Source organism: Macaca mulatta, chromosome 2 (assembly GCF_049350105.2).
Source record: "Macaca mulatta isolate MMU2019108-1 chromosome 2, T2T-MMU8v2.0, whole genome shotgun sequence".
NCBI lineage: Eukaryota > Metazoa > Chordata > Mammalia > Primates > Cercopithecidae > Macaca > Macaca mulatta.
The window spans coordinates 7288781-7311156 of NC_133407.1; the positions used below are offsets into that span (position 1 = coordinate 7288781).

The following is a 22376-nucleotide window of genomic DNA, read 5'->3' on the forward strand; positions in this document are numbered from 1 at the left end:
GCAAAATAGTGCAGTAAAGAACAAAAGATCATGGCTGAAGCCTTTCATGATGGAATGTCTAGGAAGTCTTTGTGATTTTGCAGGCACCCAACAGTGAATAAAGCTGCTCTCTTCCTGGCAACATCTTAAAAGAAACCAGCAGCCCTTGACAGCAGGAATCCTCTAATGTTATACCTGAAGGAGTGCTTCAAGCAAGTGAATTGAGATACAGCAGGATAAATGATGTCCCAAGTTCCTGAAACAAGCTCATAGCAAAACCTGGACTAGGACCCCATATCTCCTTATTCCTGTAGATTTCTTTACTACACTGATTTTGCAGCAGACTTTAGTTTTGTGTTCGTTCATTTAAGAATGATACCCAAACACAATGGGGGGTGGGGGGGTTGGTCTTCCTGCCCTTGAAATGGAGGCAAAATTGTCTTGAAACTGTGACTCTAGGATTTGCAGTAGTCCAAAACCCTCTTAAAGGTTTCTCCAAATTTCTAAGGTAAGGTGTGCGAGGTGGACGGTGGCTTCTTAGCTGCTTTAAGGAACTTTCTAGTATGCTACCTCTTCACATGGCCACATGGCCATAGCCTGACAATCAGACTCAAATCATATTCCCCATAAACCACCCTATCACCTTGAGTACCTCTTACCACAGATTAAAGGGAGCTATTTTACTTGCATATTTAATTTTTTAATTGGCTTCTAGATGCATCAACTTTTTCCACTGGCAACTTTAGTATTTGAGATCAAAGGTTGAAATCAACATACCAATCTTCTTCAACCAAATAAAACAGTATCACCTGCACATCATTAGTACTACTCAAGATCTAGCAGAGACTACAGAAATCATTTAGATTCCCTGCTATATTTGCCATAGAGGAATCTGAGGCCTAGAGAATCTGCTCTAGGATGGCTAAATAGTGACATCTTTATAAATAAATTTAGTAGTCATTGAAATTATTTTTTTTAACATACCTGATACATTTTTGCAGAATCATTTCCGACATCATGGCTATTCTATCAAACCAAATAAGATAACAAAATTCTTATGAAGGTAAAATATTGAATAAATCAGTTATTAAAAATATCCATTTTCTCAAAATACATTTAAGTGTCCACAAGGTGTCAGGTACAGCGCAGAGTTGTGCATGGGGTCTTTAATCACTGGAATTATTGTGTGAATACCCATTTACCTGTTTTTTTCTCCCAAATACATCAATCAAACCACCAAACACCATACACAAAACAAAGCTACTTCTCCAACTGATCCATACTTGGCAGTATTTATTGAGAATTTCAATACACCAGGCATCGTTATCATGTTATACATATTTACAGAAAGTATATGGAAATGGAGTAAGAGAAAATTTTACTGTTATTAAACAGACCTATTAGGGTCATTTTGTAAAAAATAACAATCATAATAATACTTACGATTGCTATTTACGTAACTTTCCCTGAATGTTCTAAAGAAACAACAAAAACATGAGACAGAGACCACTGACTTAACAAATGGATGACTTTATTAAGAGAGAAGGACAAGATTGATATTTACCTTGGTCAAACCATCCAGGAAAACAAAGCACAAAGACTTAGAGAATACTTTGGTTTAAAAATTATTCATAATATCAATATTAAACTTGATGTTTAAAGAACCCAATGAGAAATATGGTGTAAAAAACAAACCATGAAAACACAAGCTTGCATAGATGAATTAATGTAGATGTACAATTGGCATTTAAAAGAGGAGGTTTGTGTTTTGAGAGTGCCTTAACGATTTGAACACCTGAACCTCCCAAGACACAGGAAGTCACCAGCACCACAATTCTCATTTTCCTCAATGAGGTCATGAGCAGGAACAACTTCTGCTGTATGGAGGTGAACTGAAAGAGACTCTGCTTCCATTGGCCTAGTCCAGATGGGTGTGTATATTCCCATCAGAACCCACCACTGGTCACCTTTAAGGCATCCACAAAATGTCCCTCACAGTTTCACTTAATGTCTAGATAGGCATGTAGTTTGAGGCAGTCTCTTTGTTTTCTGTCCTCACACAGGCAACTATATTCCATCAAGGTTCTGTTCAATTCCACGAAATAACTGTTTCAAAGCTGCATATTCTTCTGGGGCTTGGTTATAAATCCATGAGCATTTGGAATAACGATCCATTTGTTTTATAAACATATCCACATTCCAAATATCAAAGTGGCACTTACTAAAGAATCTGAAAGTGCCCAGGCAACGTGTAGTCTCTCTCTCAAGAGATCACTTTTCTAAATTATGAGACAAATGACAGCATCACCTCAGATTTCCTGAGCAACTTGATTTATATGAGCAAACTCTTGTACTTTTTAATTCAGCACCTTTTCAAAATATGTGCTGGGATGGATTCTTCTTAGGGAAAACCCCATTACAGAGAATTCTCATTTTGGAGCATCACTTTTATATTCTATCTCCCCAGTGTATCCTCTCAATATTTATAACACTTTATGAAATAAATACTGGGTTGCCTGTAAGAAGAGAAAAATATAGCTCTTTCTGAGAAACAGCATTTGGCTTGCAGTTTACAGCAAGAGCTGAAATTAGAGACCATAGGGATTTCCAAGGCCAATTTGACCAGAAGTACAAAAATTCTGATGTCAAAAACCCTGTTGCCAAATTTAATAGCTAGAAATTATTTTAGCAATTATAGCCTGAAATCCAGCACGACAAAAATTTATCCCAATTCTGTATGTCATAGTATGTTCTCTTAGCTGTCTTCCCTTACTTGTTCTTACTCCTTGATCTTTTGTGAAGAAAATGTTGCTCAAACCCATCTTTCAATTTTTCTGTTCTTTATATAGGAACCTCAGCAATGAATAACAGGGCACTAAGTTACACAATTAATTCTGTCCTTATCTGAAATGCTGAAACCTGCACAGTGCTGGTTCCCTATGCTATGAAGTTACTCAAAAAGAGAAAAAACATTTTCTAGTTTGCTGAGAATGTACAAATGCATCTTAAACCTATTAAAATGTTACTAGGCAGTGTTCACATATGTATATGTAAGGGAAAGAGAATGGTTTTAGAGCCACATATTTCTACAACTCAACATGAGTACTCACACGATTGTGTTAGCTTGTGGTATCAAATAGAATCACCACTCTGGTGTCTTTCTTATCACAGCAAAAGTTTTCCTGCTTTTCTCTTAAAAGTAATAAAATAGAAACACTCTTCACATTAGCAAATCTTCCATTTCAAGTAAATGTCTCTGTTTTGGTTTTCTCCTTTTTTTCTGTTAATGGTTAAGCACTTCAATACACAAGGGTGTTGGTGAAATTCTTACAAATAATCTGAATGTCTTCACTGCATAACAGAACCTTTGGAAGTATCTTCTATATCGTCACCATAGAAGACAGTCAACTCTCAATTACTCAAGAAGTGGCCACCTGGTATGAAGGATTTGGCCAGGAAATTCTCTCTCCTTCTACCAGTCTTTTTGGTCATGCCACTGTTTATTCAGAGGTTGACAGACAACATGAAATAAAATTATGTATTTATTGTGTTACAGATCAGCCATAAGTCAGTGGCAGAAAAGGTCCAAAGCTTCTGATGACAAGGATGCTTGGGGATCATCTGTGAATGTTAGATCTCAATGGAAAGTTGACTGTCAGTCACATAAAGGAAGGAACGTACGCTGACATCGGTCAGAGTCAAACTAATTTAAGGCAGTACTGCTCCTCACAAACAGCGCTGGCATAAAGTGCAGGTCTCATTGTAAAAGTTACTCTGCAGTAGTAAGATTTTCTCAGTTTACTCCTTCTTTCTTGACTTCTCTAGAATTAAATTTCAGCATTTCTAATGACAGTTGTTAAATACCAGGAGCAACAATATCCTGACTCTTTCCTTTAATATTCTTACCTCTCACCATGGATAAAAGAGATTCTTCCACCAATAATTTGAATGACACTGTGCCCCATGCAGCATTAACAGGACAGTCTCCAGTTTGCTTCTACCTGCCCATATTACTTACCATGGGCTAAAAAGAAAAAAGTATTCTATCAACAGTAAGATAAGCAGATATGGCTTTAAGACTCACAGGCACCACCAGAAATGAGAAAATGCGACCATTTTATATAGTTCTCTATGAGCAGTAACAGACAAAGTAATTTAAAGATCTTTTTTCCTTTTTGCTGAAGCATGAGCTTTTGATTTTGTTATGATTGTTGCATCAGAATATGGCCCTCAATATACAATGAAGTCTACCTTAGCACTCCCTACACAGATACCGTCTTCTCAAAAGGGAAAAGCCTTTGGCTACAAGTTCTATTCTATTATCAGTCCCTCAGAAGGCTGTTCACACAGAGATCTCACTCCTTATTAGGCTGAAGATTTTACAGCCAATCATCATAGATATCTTTCAAGAAAATCATCACTGAATAATGAATCATCTCGGTACTCCCCAAAGTGATGTTTACACAAAGACAGGACATTAAAAATCTAGGACCTAAAATGTTAAACCACTTACGGGGTAAAATGAATGCACCATATTACAGTAGGTATTTCCAATCTGGCACAACACGAATTTCAGACAAGTTTTCACAGTACTAAAGAAAATTAATAATCAGTTAAAAGCTAATTATTTTTATACTGAAAAGTTCTGACTTTGAGGGAAAGTGATGAGCAACAGTCAGCAATGAATTCCCTCATCATCCAGCTCAGCTTCAGTACACATTAAAGAAAAGGAGGGTTAATGAATTGGGTCCAGAATTTTCTAGAGTGAGTTCAGTAAACACAAACACAAGGTCACATATTTTGGAATCTGTTGACCTAGATCCAAGCAGTCATTGCCATTCTAAAAAGGTTTTCCTCCTAAGAGCATCTATCCATATCTTTCTTTTCTAATTCAGCTATTTCTCTATCATCAGAACACCTAGGGTTAATTTTCATTTTCTGTTTTTGTAACTTATTGGTATGCTGCTGGTGGTTGTAAAGTAACTTGGGAAATAGCAATTCAATAGTATGCAAAGCCACTTTCTGAAAATCACAATGTTCCTTTAAATATATGTAAAGCAACTGTCCAGTCCCAAAATAAAATACTTATGTCTAATAAAATATGTATGTCTAATAGTGGTTTGAACGCAAAAGTCAAATATTTTTCAAGTCAAAACATTTAATTTGACTCTTATCTAACTTTACTTCCAAACAATGATTTATAAAATGTGGAGGAGAGTGGGTGTCTATGTCAAGCAGCCTTATGATAAGGCTCCATAACATATTGTGCTTATTCAACAATACAGGTGTTAATGAGGCCTGGCCTCCAAAGGACAAAGATACAGAAATAGAAAGGTTTTCCAAGGCCAGAAGTATTAGTTTACATCACAACATTAAAGCATAATACATTGTGGGCCTAAAAATTAAACTGCTTCCACATTTATATAAAAATGACCAAGTAAAAAGCAGAGAACACAGTGAAAAGTGTCTGGCAGTTCATTAAAATACACGAGTTGCTTCTATAGTCTCAAACATTATTACATTATTTGAATGAGAATGAGTAAGAGGATTTAACTGACTGAACTGCATTTCTATCTCCTTATTCATAGGGTAATAATTACTCTATTATTTAAAAAGTGTTTGCTTTACACAAAAATAAAATAAACATAAAATATTTTAAAATTGTAATCTTTTAAAAACCTTTAAAAAAAGTAATAAATTTTCAATAAAGATGTTGAATTAGCTATCACAAGGGAAATACCACCTTTGGTCACTTACTAAGACAGCTGAAACACTAGCATTCCGGGGAAGTGTTAAGTGGTATGAAATTTTTTTGAATAAAGTACCTCCAGTTAACATTTTACAATAATAAATAACTGGATGAAGTACATGAGAGGCAAGAGAAATGCAGAATTTTTAAAGTAAAACTGATCATTGTATGAGATAGAAAAATAAATATTTATGAAATAAAAAATGGCAAATGATTTTGCCTAGTTATCAAATAAAAATACACTTTTTTTCCTTTAAAATTACAATAAAAAAACTTTGAAGGACATGAAACAAAATCACAGGGCAGATAAAGAAAAATATAGCATTACTATAAATAAACAAGGCCTAAGCTTTGGATATTGAAACCACTATCTGGAATTTGACTTAAGGCCAGGACCTTCCATTTTGTCTCCAACTTCCTTATTTAAATGGAGGTTTTTCTTTATCATAGCTATAAAAAGTCCTGTTATTTTCCTTTTCCTCCATTTCTCCAAAATAACTATATAACGAAGGGATGCAGATTATCTTTCTGATTAACATTTGCCCAACACTTAATTCAGATGATTTTACTTAAATTCCTGTAATACACAAACTTTATGAAACTACAAATCTTTCTCAAAATGAGCTGCTTGAATATTGTCCAACTTTAAAGACTATCTGAAAAGATAAGGCAAACAGAAGGCAATTTCCAGTAGGAAAAAAATTAACATTTTTCTCTAGTGACCTATATATTTCTTTCCGAACAAAAGCCATATTGAAATGCCAAGAATTTCAGATTTACACAATGAAAAATAATAGCAAGTCAAGTTATATATGAAGGTGGGGGAGAGAGAGAGAGGGAGTACAAGTGAGCTTGATTGCCATTTGTCAGCTAAGCAGTATGGGAAAATAAATATGGCAGTAAGGTCAGCAGCTACACAAAGACTCAATTTCTTGAAGAGGGGCTTGAAGGTCTTGTACAAAATACAATCCCTTGAACAAAGGAATACTAATGTTTAAAACCAAATACTTGGCTGGCTGGATGCAGTGGCTTATACCTGTAATCCCGGCGCCTTGGGAGGCCGAGGCAGGTGGATCACTTGAGGTCAGGAGTTTGAGACCAGCTTGGCCAACATGGTGAAATCCCCTCTCTACTAAAAATACAAAAATTAGCTGTGCGTGATGGCACACACCTGTAATCTCAGCTACTCTGGAGGCTGAGGCAGGGGAATTGCTCAAGCCCGGGAGGTGGAGGTTGCACTGAGTCAAGATTGCACCACTGCACTCCACCCTGGGTGACAGGGTGAGACTCCACCTCAAAAAAAAAAAAAAAAAAAATACTTGGGTAAATAACCACTTTATCAAATTCAACTTCAAGTTGAATTAATCTAATTATTGGTATGTAAACACAACATTATTGAGAGGTTATCAACAAATACAGATATGACTTTAAGCAAGAGAAAAACCTCAGTCTACAGCCAGAGAAGGATGGCATCATTACTTATGCAATCATCTTTCAATTCCATTTCCTTGGCTCTACAAGTAAATCAAAAACAAGAGATGGAATACAAAGATTTTCATATATCTGAGTTAAAATTTCAGAGAACTAAATTTTTGTCAATAAATACCAATAAATGGTCCATTGCCCAGGGGCTTCGGAAAGTCTTGCTACTGAGTCAAAAGCTGAGTAACTGTTAAAGAATGCTATCTAGGTCAATCTCCCCAGGAGGGCTGAGAAGGAATATGCAAAACCTCTATAGTCCATCTAGTCAGAATAACATATTTCAATTGCTTCAAGAGTTTCTTTTTTGAAAATACTTTATGGTAGTGATTTTCTTTTCCTAAAGAATACAAAAAGCAAAGCCTCTCTCCTTCAAAATATCATACACTAATGCAACAAAAAGCTATTTCCTATATTCTTTTATTCTGCGTTGCATCCAAACATTGTTTTACTTTAATCATTCATCTCCATAAAATTTGAATTGCTAATTAAAGCCTACTCCCTAGATACCAAATTCCATACCTAACAAAATGGCAGTTTACAGAGCTCTTAGATATATGCAGCATAGAGGTGGCCAATATTCAGAAGCTACATTTTCTTATACTGCCCAAGTGATTACAAATAACCAAAATATTTGAAATGATTTAAAAATTATTTATGGTCAGAAATACACTTGAGGATAAATCCCAGGAATGCAAACACAGGAGAAAAAAATAAGTGTAGAATTCATTCTGTATCACCCAGTAATATTTGCTATAGTGAGTCCATTTTCAAGGCAGATTCCTAGGTTTTTAATGCTTGTAATGAAAACCTGGGGAGGGGAAGAAAAAAGGAAACACAATTAAGGAAAAACCTTTGAAACTCAGACAGCTTTTTCTCCTTGCCCAAGTAAAATAACTTTATTTCTATACATTTCAAATGGTACTTTATTCTTGATTGTGACGTATATACAGAATCAATGTGTTAGTTTAGTATTATGCATCAAATGTATGTCTAAGACAGTAAGGTCCCCCTCAAAAGGTGATACATGTAGTTTGAGAAAGAAAAATACGAGCTACTTTGTTAAATCGGGAACAGTGAAAATGCCACCAACTGATGGAAGCTGAGGTGGGATGTTTTGATGAAGATGTTTATAATGTCCAACTAACCTTATTTTTAAAATAATGTCTTTTATCTTCTTCTCAGTATGGGATGCAAGTCAGAATGGTGGGGAGGGAAGCTTTCTTAAAAATGCCAATGCTGGACAACCTCCGTCCAGAGATTCTGATTTAAGTATTCTAGAGTGTCATTTTTGCAATGGTATTTTTAAATAACAGCAGAAAATGTAATTTAAAGACATTTCGGGACATTATTATTAGACTTAGAAATGAATAATAACAGTATCACCTAAGTCTTCAAAAATCCTAACCAAAAAACGCATCAATTAATGAGATCTAATATATTTGCAAAGTCTACTGCACTCTGCAAACTTCTTTTACATATGTAATCTTTCATGATCCTGACAACTCTGACGCTTTCCATTTAGACTGCCTCCATTTTGTAGAGGAGGAAATCAATATAAGAAACTATCTCTTTCAGCATTTCATTTTACAACTCTCATAAATATGTACATAAGTGAACCCAGATCCTTGCAAGAGCAAATATAACCCAACTGTTCGTCTGTCAGAGGCATCTGAACCAGAGCAACTCCATCTTTAACAGTGGCTGGATAAAATAAGGCTGAGACCTGCTGGACTGCATTCCTAGGAGGTCAGACATTCTAGGTCACAGGATGAGATACGGGGTCAGCACAAGACACAGGTAATAAAGACTTTGCTGATAAAATAGGCTGTGGTAAAGAAGCTGGCCAAAACCAAGACGGTGACAAATTTGAACTTTGGTTGTCCTCACTGCTCATTATATGCTAACTATAATGCATTAGCATGCTAAAAGACACTCCCACCAGAGCCATGACAGGTTACAGATGCCATGGGAACATCAGAAGTTACCCTATAAGGTCTATAAAGGGAAGGAACCCTCAGTTCCAGGATTTGCCCACCCCTTTCCCAGAAAACTCCTGAATAATACACCCCTTGTATTAATCAGCATATAATCAAATAACCATAAAAATGGGCAACCAGCAGCCCACACTGCTGCTCTGCCTATGGAGCAGCCATTCTTTATTCCTTTACTTTCTTAATAAACTTGCTTCTACCAGTTTACTCTATGGATTCCCCTAGAACTCTTTCTTACACGAGATCCAAGAACCTTCTCTTGGAATCTGAACCGGGACCCCTTTCTGGTAACACATTTTAAAGGTTTCATCCAGTTTAGATATCCCTATTTTTTCTTTATGCTTTGTTCCATTTTTCTTTTGCATAAAAGTTACGTGGGAGTTGTGCATGCATATTTTAAATCTAATTAATAAGAGTCATGGGCAGATAGGAAACAAGAGCCACTCTAGAAAATGCAGTCCTGCAGATCTAAATGGAGGTCACCATCACCCTTTAAGAATCTGATGAAAGAGCTGGGTGCGGTGGCTCATGCCTGTAATCCCAGCACTTTGGGAGGCCGAGGCAGAGGGATTACTTGAGTCTAGTCTGGGGTGACATGGTAAAACCTCATCTCTACAAAAAAAAAAAAAAAAAAAAAAACAGAAATTAGCCGAGCATGGTGGCACACGCCTGTAATCCCAGCTCCCTGGGAGGCTGAGATGGAAGGATGACTTGAACCCAGGTGGTGGAGGCTGCAGTGAGCTGAGACCATGCCACTGCGTTCCAGCGTCGGGGACAGAGTGAGACTCTTGTCTCAAAAAACAAGTGAATCTGATGAAAGCTTCTAGAGGAAAATGTAAATAAACAGAATATCTTACATACAATTTAGAGTGTTCTGTTTTCTGTTTTTTGTCTTGTTACTGTTTTAATAAATGAGGAGTGCTACAGCAATGTGCTGAGAGAGTAACTTATTTTTGCACTCTAGTGGAACACAGAATTTGATTTTTCCACTACAACATGAGGCTTATAGTTTTTTAAAAAAAGATCCTAAACTTGACCATACACACTCTTCTTACCTTTATGAGAGGACTCTGATTTTGAGAAATGCCGTGTGGAACTCTGCTGGTTTGTAAAATGAGTGTAATCCAAATCTTCACCATCTGTCACGATAGGTGGTGGTGGCCTAAAAGAAAGCCAAAATTTAAAGGGGCATTCTAAGTAACGCTTACTATAACTCCACCTCTCATTGGATTGAAAGGTAAAAACATTTTCTCGCGAAATCAAAAGCCAAAATGCTTCAGAATTCACACTGTAGTTCTTGGACAGTTGCATGGCCTTGAATAAATTATTTATCTTCCCATTCCTTTGTTTTGATGTCATAATTCAATAAAAACAAGTATCTCCTCAACAACTGACACATGTTAGGAACTGTGCTAGATAAACAAAGATTAGTATGATGTGACCACTGACATTTATAAGAAATAAACTTTGTTTTGGTGCATCTTCCCAAGTCAAAGAAAAAATAAGAATAAAGAACAGAAAAGAAGAAAATAATAAAGTCAGGGAAGAAAGGAAAGGAAAAAAAGAGAAGAGGGAAGGGTAGGAGGCAGAAAGGAGGGAGGAAACAGAAACAAAATTTCATGATCAAGGTTCCTTTATCCACTAGGTGGCAAAACAGATCTTAATATATTTGCAACTTCTATGTAATACACTTGTAAACAAAATAAAAAATAAAATTTTTACTACTCTAAACTTTTTATTAATTACTTAACATAGATTTATGCAAACATGTGGCACTGCAGCAGAAAACCTCTCATTCTTTATTTCCCAAAGGTGTACTCAAAGTTTGCACTAAAGGATAGCACCAGATTAAGATTTATCAAATATATGACCATACTGTAGGCCATTATGTATATTTATATGTAAAATCTAGAAGCCATAAGTATTCTGAGGTTTGTAAAGTTAAAATTGGTTTGGTACAACGGGCTCTGTCATGTAAAAATAAAAGCAAGTGTTTTCAAATTTTTTATCTTGTCCTCAAGCAATAAATCTTTCCCTGGGTATTCGGCATCCAGAAGAGGTCAGCATGGGATATAAAGTGGTACACGTGCTGAGGACTATGCTACAGGTTCTACACAGATTATCTCAATTAACTTTCAGGACAGGTCTACATGCTAACTATCACATACGTATTTTAGAGTCAGATTAGGTTAGATGAGGTAAATAATCTGTCCATGTTCACACAGCTGTTAAGTGGCACACCCAGGCCTCAAACTCAACTGGATTTCAAAACCAGTGTTCTTACCTACTCTAGTATGCTCTACTACATACGTGTGTATTTTTATCAGGAGGAGCATCATCTGTATACAAGACTATATGTATATATGTGTATTTATATATACGCATTTGTATATTTTCACAAGTATACTTTCATAAGTATCTATACTTATACTTTCAAATATCATTTCATGCATTTGTTGTATACATATAAGTAATGGAAACAGTGAATAATACATTTTTCTAATTTTTATTTTTAAATCATTTGTTTACAAATATTGGAAATTAAATAGTGTTTTTCTTCAATACCTGATATTTATAACACTTATCTTTAAAAAACAATGTAAGACTTGGTAGAAAAATTGAGACAAATCAATCTGACTCTAGGATTAAAGAACTTAGCTTCAAAAAGCAAACAAGTGGCTTAAGAAGTGACTCAGGCCCAAGAAAACAGAGTTAGTAGTTAGAGTGACCCAGTCTGTTGCTCTCTCTTTTATTAATGTCATTAGGCAGTCAAAAATCAGGAAACAGAAGTTGAGCGGGACTCACAAAAACAATCCATGATTATTGCCTCACCATCAACTCATCATCACGGAAAAGCATGCTAAAGTTATGAAACAAAGTACAGGATGCCCAGAAGTTTTCTAGCATGTCCATGTAAGGATAAACAAATCAATCTAGAATGGCTTCAGTGCTCTTAAGTATACTGTTCTGCTTAGTTTCGTGTTACACAGAGAACAAATCTTGCTGCCAGGAGTCCTACATCAAATTATTTTGTTATACCGGAGACAACTGTTAAGGGCTTATATATCCAAGTTAGAAAAATCTTATTAACCAACACTTTGTTGTATAGTTTATTGTATTAAGACTGCCTGTTTCCTACCTTTCTCATGAAATAATTTACATCTTTAACTTAGTGATATAGCCAAATACTTCATAATTCACTTCAAAATTCATTTAAGAAACCCTCCTAGACACTTAAACCAGGATGTCTCCCTATGTTCTTATCATCTTGTACTTTTCATCCATAGTACTTAACACAATCGTAATAGTTATTTGGATAATTATTTTTTTAAATTACAAACTCATGAGAACATGACAGAGTTCATTCTTGTTGACTGATGTGTACCCCAATTACGTGTGAGCAATTATTAGGATGCTCAATAAATACTGGATAAATGAAAAATGGGAGACAAATGTATTTCACATCCATAAGAATGCTTAAGGAATAAAATGAGATTTATAAAATATTTATTTTTTCTAAGGAAAAAATGTAAGTAGAATAACAATATTACCATTATAAAATCCTATAGTTAAAACAATTTGGAACACGGGTTGAAATTTTTTCCAGTTACAAGAGTTAGAATTCAGATTGCTAAGTGATCCTCTATTTCCTTAAAAACAGTAGAAAACTTCTTTCAATAGTGTTTTGTAGTTCTCCTCATAGAGATCTTTCACCTCCTTGGTCAGAAGTATTCCTAGGTATTCTGTGTGTGTGGTTATCGTAGATGGGACTGAGTTCTTGATTTGATTCTCAGCTTGAACCTTACTGGAATATAGAAATGCTACTGATTTTTGTACATGGATTTTGTTTCCTGAGACTATGCTTAAGTTGTTTATCAAGTCTAGGAGATCAAAGATGACACAAATAAATGGAAAAGCACTCTATGCTCATGGGGTTGGAAGAATCTACATTGTTAAAATGTCCAGGTCAGGCACGGTGGCTCATGCCTGTAATTCCAGCACTTTGAGAGGCCACGGCAGGCAGATCACCTGAGGTCAGGAATTTAAGACCAGCTTTGCCAAGATGGTGAAACCCTGTCTCTACTAACTATACAAAAATTAGCTGGGCAAATAGCTAAGACATGGAATCAACCAAAATGCCCATCAACAGTTAATTAAAGAAAATGTGGTATATATACACTATAGAACACTACACAGCCATAAAAAAGAATGAAATCATATCGTCTGCTGCAACATGGATGCTTCTGGAGGGCATTATTCTATGTGAATTAACACAGAAACAGAAAACTAAATATTGCATGTTCTTACTTATAAGTGGGAGCTAAATCCTGGGTTCACATGGACTTAAAGATGTGGATAATAGACATTGGGAACTCCAAAAGGAGGGAGGGAGGCAAGGGCTGAAAAACTTCCTACTGGGTACTCTGTTCACTATCTGGGTGACAAAGTCAAAACTACAAACCTCAGTACCACACAATATACCCTTGTAACAAACCTACACATGTATCCCCAGAATCTAAAATAAAAATGGCAATTTTTGAAAAATAATAACAAAAGTTAAACACACATACACAAAGAGTAGAAAATTCTGTAACAGACAAAGAAATTGGATTGTTGACCATAAGTATTACAAACTGTACATGAGAATTTGTTTCTCCTCTACTACTACTATTACCACACTTCAGTAATAAACATCTTGACCTAGGAAGTGCCATGTTTTTCAATCCTTGAAACCAACTCTTTCTGTATAGCTAGCTAGCTAAACTTTCCCACCATGATTAAATGTCAAAGAGGAAAACCACAGATTCTAACCAGAAAGCATACATTCTGATATTAGTTGTGCAAGGTATCTACATATGCAAGATATATAAGCTTTAACGTTCAATAATGAAAACACAGGTTTCATAAAATTCTTACTTTTTTTTTTGTCATATATACAATCCTTCTAAAATGACATTTAAAGACAAATGTTCCTCTAAGATAAAAACAAAAATTTCTATTCTACTAGCTGTAAGTCACTTTTCATTCACTTATAATAGTCATTTTTAATACAGGATCATTTGATTATTCACTCTTTCAGTATGCCAAATATTTCTGAAGTATGTATTACATTCCAAAAACTCATTTTCAGACTTTAATAAACTTTCTTAAGAAATCATCCAATACTGTTCCATCATATATGCTGTCAATGGTATTACTATTCTAAAGAGACCAAGGATTTGAAGACCGCAGAATCAGCCTAAAGATGATTTAAATTCATTTGACTAAAAAAAAGGATAATAATCCAGATGTATTTACTTAGTGAGAACAGATTAGCTGCTGCTGCTTTTACTTGGATACTTTGGGAATGTACTAACCCTACAAAGTTCTAAAAAAATGTTTGGTGTGTGCTTAACCAAAAGCTACAAAAGAAAGATTTTATATAACTAGACAGAATATGCCACTATTGTTCTCAGAGCAATACAAACCCAATGTAATTTTCTGAAGGGTTATCTTCTGAAAGCAAATGAGTTTTAAAATAGAGGATGACTTTTTAAGGACACTAAATACATTCACTTGAAGGAAACAAGTCTAGGAACTTCAGTGTGGGCATGAGTAGCAACAACAGTGTCAATTATTCAATGAAATAAACATTGTAAGAATTGATAAATAATAATCAAGAATAAAATTCAAATCTGAATAATTCAGAGTTTTCAAAATGTTAAATTGTTACTTTTTTGTCTTGTTTTTAACAGTTCTTCACATTCCAATCATGATTTCCTTAGAAAGGTAACAAAAAGCAATTAAAAAAAAAAGAGGTTACTTCCCCAGAGACTTAAATGTTGACAACGTGAGATAGAAAGACAGCATCTGCTCCATAACTATGATGCATGACTGTTTGAGATAAATCAGAAAGTATGTACACCATAGCCACACCTATCTGCCAAGCAGGATTTAGACAGTCTGCAAGGATTCAAGATTTTGTCAAGGGCACTGGGACTCAGAAAGAAAGGAGTTTGAGCATGTACAAATGTCACACACACACATCGGTGTGGCTATGAAACCCGGTAAAAATTTACAACTCGAAATTTTTATTTAGGAAAAAAAACGACTCTCATTCCCCAAGCTGAAAGCATAAATTCAGTGAATGTAGAGGTAAGAATCAGTCCTAACAAAAAGTACATCCTTCCTTATCCACCCCAACTTTTGTAAAATCCTGATTTGATGTGCACAACTCAATTTAAGACTGGAAATAAAGTTTGAAAAACAACTCTGAACATCTTGACACCACCTCACAAATGCAGACTTTTGGATCTCCTCTCCAAAAAACATACACTCTTCTTAGGCAACTGACATCTCCTTACTCACCCCAAAGTCAACTTCCTCATTTTCCTTTTCAGGTGTCATCTTACCGTGCTGGCCTTTCATTCTTAGAACGGTGAGGTTCATCACTCTCTTTCGACTTTGAATATGCTGCTTTAGCTGCTTTGGGCTATGGACAAAAATACAAACAAACCAACAAAAAATCACAAACACACATCCAGCCCAGATTCATCAAAGGGAATAACATACACAATCCAGAATCATCAAAGGGAAAGATGAAGTTTAGAAAATATGTTTATCATGCCAAGCTCTTCCTCAGTAATTTCAGATTAATTATATTTACTTGAGCAACATAATATATTTATATATATAGCCACTCCAGAGGTAAAAAACTTATAGCTGCAAAGGTATGCTTTGGGCTTACATGGAAGGTGTATTTAGCCCACTCATCTGACAGCCTTGGTCAGAGCAGCCAGAAGAATGGGCTAAACACACAGGAACATGCTTCCCTAGATGGGTGTGCTCGGCCACTGATTATTAACATAATAGCTACACGGTAACTGACAAGAACCAGTGGACGCCCAGAGTCTACGGAATCCAGGTTTGTGCACTCGAACTTCTTTCCGCACACCTGTCTTAGGCTGATTTCCAGCCAGTAAACTAAGGCACATTCAAGTCAACTTTTCCAAGAGAGGAACTGTATCAGTACCAGTTATAAAATAAAAATTACAGAAGTCATGATACTTGCTAGAGATGTGGCCACTGCCCTCTGACACACTTGATTTATAATCCTTAAATACTTAACCTTTCCTAGTTAAGGTAGCAAAGAATCTGAGTAACTCCTGGGCAATTATTTGTGGCTTAATTTATTTAACAGAAGTATTTGGGAATCCTTGACTAAAACAGTATGTTAGAAAAAATCCTGAATTACCGAGTTAGTTAAAAGAGAGAGCTAAATATAAATAATTAATATGAGAATAATACGTTCATTGTTTTGAGACTAACACTTGGGTGAGCAACAGGAAAGAGTACAGCAATACTATTAGCAGGGTTTCTACACCTTCTTTTTCCTCACAACCATTACTGAGACTGTGAGGTGGGACCAGAAGCCCAATGGAGGAATTGGTTCAAGAGAGACCGGTGCTAAACACCAACTGTATCAGGAATACACAACCTAGGTTTCATTCTTCTGGGCCTAAACTCCCTCCCTAAAAACCCTGTATTGTACAAATTCTCTCCCTATTCCTCCACTCTTTTTCCACCTAGCTTGACCTTCTATTTGTTAGCTGTTTACGCTTTGTCTTCCTCTGTACATTTTACACTACTATCAGAGAAATGTCTTTGTCTTTCCATGGAGGTCCAAAGTGTTGCCCTGTGCACTGTCACTGATGAATAAAGCCTGCTAAACTGGAACTTGCAACTACCACAGCAGAATGAATTGCAGTAACTGCTTATTTTGTCTACAGTTTCTGATTAATGAGGGGAAAGATAACAGTCAAACTCATTCTAGATAGGTCTTGCACTGTGACATAAATAATAATTGTGGTGATAAGTATGTATCTTTCAGTCTGCCACAAACCATGTTACTTCAAAGGAAAGAGAAACGGGTACATGATAGAGATGAAAGATAATGTAAGCACAAAGAAAATAGAGACGGGAAGAGAAGTTCATTGTGGAAAATACGAAAGCATGTGAAAATATGAAAGCATGTGAAAATGCTACATTCTTCTATAATCAAAGTACTGTATATGAAAACTAAGACTGTTCATGACCAGAAGCACTTGCATTTCAGTCAGTCTTAAAGGGAACAGAATGAGTTTTCAATCTTAGCAGTAATTTTTTACATATTTTCAAAAATTCAGAGATTTTTCATGCTGATGGAACCTTCACAGATCAGATTCACATATGCAATACAGATCATTTATATATCCATATATCCTAACTATATTTGCAGAGCTTAACTTAAAAGCAGAGTCCCCTTTTCATTTCTAATGTTATTTCTAATTAGAAAACAAACAAAACACACTCTACCTTCCACTCAGGGTCTTGCTTTCTTTTGTCCAAAGATGGTTTCTCCCGCTCCTTGGCTTTTTTGTAAGCTTTCTTTTCTTCAGCCATTAGAAGTCGAGCGATTTCCTAAACAAAACACAGTGAATATCATTAACTGCAGAGTTGCAGAAAGAAATATACTAGGATATTTCCAAAGAATATCAGCTAAACTCATTAACTTACTTCATCCTGAGCTACTTGAGCGGCTCTCATGTCCACCTGGGTAGCCTATGATATCAAAAATACAAAAACAAAGAATTTAATTGGAGTCTATGTTGTGCATTTTCAATATCCTGTACAAATCAAGCTGGTTTATGAAACTAATTGTGACACACGTTCCTGAGGTTGATAATCAGTTGGTAGGCTTTCACCAACCAGAGTAGGAACTCTAGATTTTATGAAATCCTACAGCAGGTTCATGGAGAACTATCGTGGAGATGGAGAGATGGAGTTATGGACTTCATTGTTAATGCTTACTCACTAAGCAAAATTGGATACTTTATTCATATTGTCTTGATTTTTCCACTCATTAAAAAAAAAAGATTTCTCAATTGATAGAGGACTATTAATATAATTTCAAGATGGACTAAATTCACACACACGAAAAACAATACCCATCAATATATCTAAACTTTTGCCTTCAACTTTGCTCACCAAGAGTTCTTCTTCTTGTAGTTTTCTGGCAATTTCAGCATCATACCATTCCTGATCCCTGTGGGTCGTTCGTGACGGAGCAGGTACAGTTTCTTTCGTCACTCTTGGCTTAATTCCTTAAAAAAAAAAAAAAAAAAAAACTCAATGTAATAAAACAACTGAGGATGTTTTCTGAAAAGTTATGAATTTAAGATAAAGGACATTTTCTTTAACAGCTAACAATGACCATAAGACCTCCACTCCAGAATTCAGGGTGCGGCACATTAAAAATATTTTTGCCTTAGGAATGGAAGTGGCAATGTAGACAATGCATGCATTTAAACAAAGATATCTAACCAAGCCTGCCTGGTAAAAAGTCCACTCTCACACAGTTTCTGCAACAGCAGAAAATTATCTAAGAAGTTGCAAGTGAGGCCCCGGAAAAACACAAAGTGAAAAAAAAAAGTCATTGAAAACAAAAAGAATTTAAAGACAAGCAAATTACAGAGTCAGAGTTTAAAAGAGGCTACACTGTCAAGGCTGGAGGAGAGGAGAGGCTTCTATTTATCTCAGTCTGCAAACTTACTACTTCAGAGGGAGCAGAAACAGCAGCACCTGGTAGTCACGTGATAATACCTGTTAGACAAGCAGTGGCCCTGCCATGGCTTTTGCTCTGAGAGTAAATAAACCCACTCACTTTAGATCTTCCCCACAGCTTTGATCAGACTGATGGCACTGTGACATCTTAGGGAAATATAACATCAGAGCTATATTGAGAGCACAATGATCAGAGTTCTATTCCAATTTATTCCTATAAAGCAATTCTGGCCTTAAAATTTTACTCGACAGTGTGAGTGTATTATATTTAGAATTAATAAAAATTTTGAACACAGTGAACAAGATTATTCATCTGAAACAGTTCATTTCAGTAAATTAACTATTCAGAGGACAAAGAAAATGTACTCCTGATTGTCTCTTTATGCCAGTGGTTGTCAACCAGGGCTATATATTTAAATCACATGAGGGTGCTTTGAATACATATAAAAACATTTGCCCCAACCCCACAGATTCTAAATTAAGTACCCTGGGTGTGCCCTGTCCTTAGGTAAGTTTGTTTTAAAACTCCCCAGTTGATTCTTACTAGCAATTAATATTGGCATCACCTGTTTAGTGTATTATATCCATTAAAATTACTGTAAATTAAAATGCTTTTTGTCAAAATCCCTCACCACACTTGACTCACTTGCTATTAATTTAAAAAAAAATAAAATACAAGCAAACACTGGGCAAATGATGAGAATGTAAGTATTTTGTGAAGCCTATCTTTGTACAACTTTCAACCTGGCTTCTGTGGCTTCAGAAGCCACAGACTCATACACATCTGTATTTCCTTCAAAGACTAGTAAACATGGCTTTCTTAGCTTCAGACCTAATAGAACCTGATTGCAGAGACCACTTCAAAGCATCTCTAGAGCCACTGAGTCTTATGCTGGGCTGGGCTTAATGTAGATTTCTGAGTGGTTTGGGACAGCAAAAACAACAACAACAACAACAAAAAAAAAAACAGTGGCATAGTCCCAAGAGTGGACCATCTGAAATAGACTATAAATCTCCCTGAGTTATTTAGCTTAGTCATAACTAGGAAGGCAGATTTCAGAGAAAATGAAATTAGATATGGAACTCAGTACTGGGCAATGTCAGTGGACAAATAGTCTGCTATATATACCATGTTCCAATGTATAGAAAAAATGATGTTTCAATAAGCAGCCCAAAGCTTAATTAAGGATGACGGAACATGCCTAGCTCCTTCACTTTTGTCATCCAGGGAAATAATACAGTGGGATGTGCTCAAATTTCAAGAGACCAAATTTTCTCCACTATTACGCCTTCTTAAGTACACCATAGAATTAGCCAAGAAGATTTTTCACTTTCAATGTTATTAAAGACACATTGTTTTAAATTCTACCAAAGGCAATATTCCATTGAATAGTCTAATTCAGTCTGACAGGGTGATAACACTATAACCTCTGGCAGTTAAAAAGAGAATGATGACTCAGTAAGAGTCAGAATCTGAGGTAATATCTCTCAGTTGCAAATATTTAGAGGGGAAACGGTTTATTTAAACCCTTGATGTATCATTGGAATGTGTAAATCTCATTAAGTAGAAAATCCCCACAGCTTGGAATACTAAATTTCTGCATTGTCAGGATGTCCATTCTCTGCAGTGTCCTCTGGACCCAAGGTGATAAAAATTTTTGTAAGGATATAGAAAAAGAACTCACAGAGAAGTGTAAGGCCGTCAGTAAACAAAACAAAGATGTCTAAATTTTTTTTTAATGTAATTAATGAAGGAAATTAACAGACTAGCTTCCGTCATCTCAGTATCCTAAACAGACTCTGGAAACTAGCTTTCAAAAAAGTGGGTGAGTGGTATTTTCAAGTTCCATATATATCTTAATTTAACACTTCCTTGTTCTTTTTCCATTCATCATCCTTCAGTTGGAGAACACAAGAACATCCCTAAATGAACACAAAACTTCAGCCTTAAATAAATTTACAGAATAAAATTGTTTAAAGTACTGATATTCAAGATAAATTTATTCTGAGCTTGGAATAAGGTAAAATGATAGATTTTTTTTGGTATCATGTAAGAGTATTTGTAATAAGCCAGTCTGACATTTAGGGAATGCCACAGTATATCTGACTAACAATTCACAGCAGAAAAGTGCACATATTTTATGGCCCTATGAGTTGAGAAGTTAACCTGCAGAAAATGAGAACTTATACTCCAACAGAGAAGTAACTCTGAAAGGTTAGGTACACCTATTGCCCTGTAGATAGTTATCTTATACTTAATTTAAAATTTCATTTTGCACTCCCTTTCAACTGATTCTATTAATGCTGCTCCGCAAATGCTCTTAGAACCAGCTGCTTGTCATCCTACTAGTTTCTTCGTTATTAAGTTAAATGTAACTTTGGCTTGTCCTAACAACTTTAAGAATTGTGCTTTTACAACAGCAAGAATAGATGCCACTGCCTAGTAATTATATTTTAATGTAATCCTCTGACCTGTTTTCCAGGAAGTTACAAAATCAAATGCCTACAGAGGCTAGAAAGGTAAAATGTAAAAAGCAAGCTGAATATAAAATGATAGAAATAAAGCAGCTCATGTTGTAGTCATTTTAATATCTGCCTAGTAACACGGTTTTTTAATCCCTTGTGGTGGCAAAATAAAACACAAAACAAAACATTTGCAATTCTAGTAGTGAAGCCTGTGAGTCAGTGTTTAGTGTCATGCTTCCTAAGTCTACTTAAAATATCCTGGAGCATAACTAAAAGCCATAAAGCCTAACTAGCCCTCAGAGCACTCCTGAAAGTCAGATTCACAGAAGCAGAAACGTAGAGGTCAGCGTATCACCATTCTTCCTCCATACTTCCCCCACGCCTCTGGAATCCCAAAATGTCTTTCCAAACCTGAAAATGGTGTAATTTCCTCATAAACCTACTCAAGATAGATTATATCACACTTTCCTCTATTTTTCCACAGCTCTTTGTGCCTCCCTAACAAAGTGTATCTAGTTTGGAATTGTTTACAAAGCCATCTTTTTGGCTGAAATCCAAGCACAAAGCCGAAGACAAGGATATTTGCGGCAGCTACTCACAATGGCTTCTGGAACTAAATTTTAATTTTCTGCATAAGCAAGTCCTTTAATAAGAAATAACATGACAGGAAAAACCAACTTAACCTGAATCCACAACCTAGAAACAAGTTCTCTGACCACAGATAGGGCTCGACTGGCTCCTTGGTACTATGATTCCTAGTGTTACAGCCACATGGAAAATACCACCTCAGCAGTTTATAGAAAACAGAGCCATTACTGTGTCAATGATGAACTTCAGAGTTAAGCCTCAGTGGTGCCAGAAATTTGAGATTTATCTATAATATTTACCTCATTCTTACATAGGTACCAATAACTTACCTGTATTGGTACTTTAGAACACCAACTGTAGAGTTAGAGCTGGAGAAAGTTAGAGCATAAAAAGTAACTTAATGCAGTGACTTTAAACTTTAAGTTCCTAAGAATCCACCTCCATGTCTAAAGCATGTCCAAACTGCCAGGCCTTACTCCAGAGATGATAATATATGTGAAACCCAGAAATTTCCATTTTTAGTTGACAGCTGATTCTGA

At 35.7% G+C, this 22376-nt stretch overlaps 1 protein-coding gene across 3 annotated transcripts in view; it reads right to left on the reverse strand.

Annotated features, from left to right (window-relative positions):
* Positions 1-1489: 1489 nt before the first annotated feature.
* Positions 1490-22376, reverse strand: part of CCDC50 (coiled-coil domain containing 50) — a 99522-nt gene continuing 78635 nt past the window's right edge. For all 3 annotated transcript variants that reach the window (XM_077994129.1, XM_015132509.3, XM_015132507.3), the window contains 6 exons: positions 18208-18323; positions 17737-17781; positions 17536-17640; positions 15594-15673; positions 10257-10363; positions 1490-8018 (listed from right to left, as the gene is read on the reverse strand). In XM_077994129.1, coding sequence (XP_077850255.1) covers positions 7999-8018; positions 10257-10363; positions 15594-15673; positions 17536-17640; positions 17737-17781; positions 18208-18323 — 473 coding nt within the window. In that variant the 3' untranslated portion in view covers positions 1490-7998. The remainder of the gene's footprint in view (positions 8019-10256; positions 10364-15593; positions 15674-17535; positions 17641-17736; positions 17782-18207; positions 18324-22376) is intronic.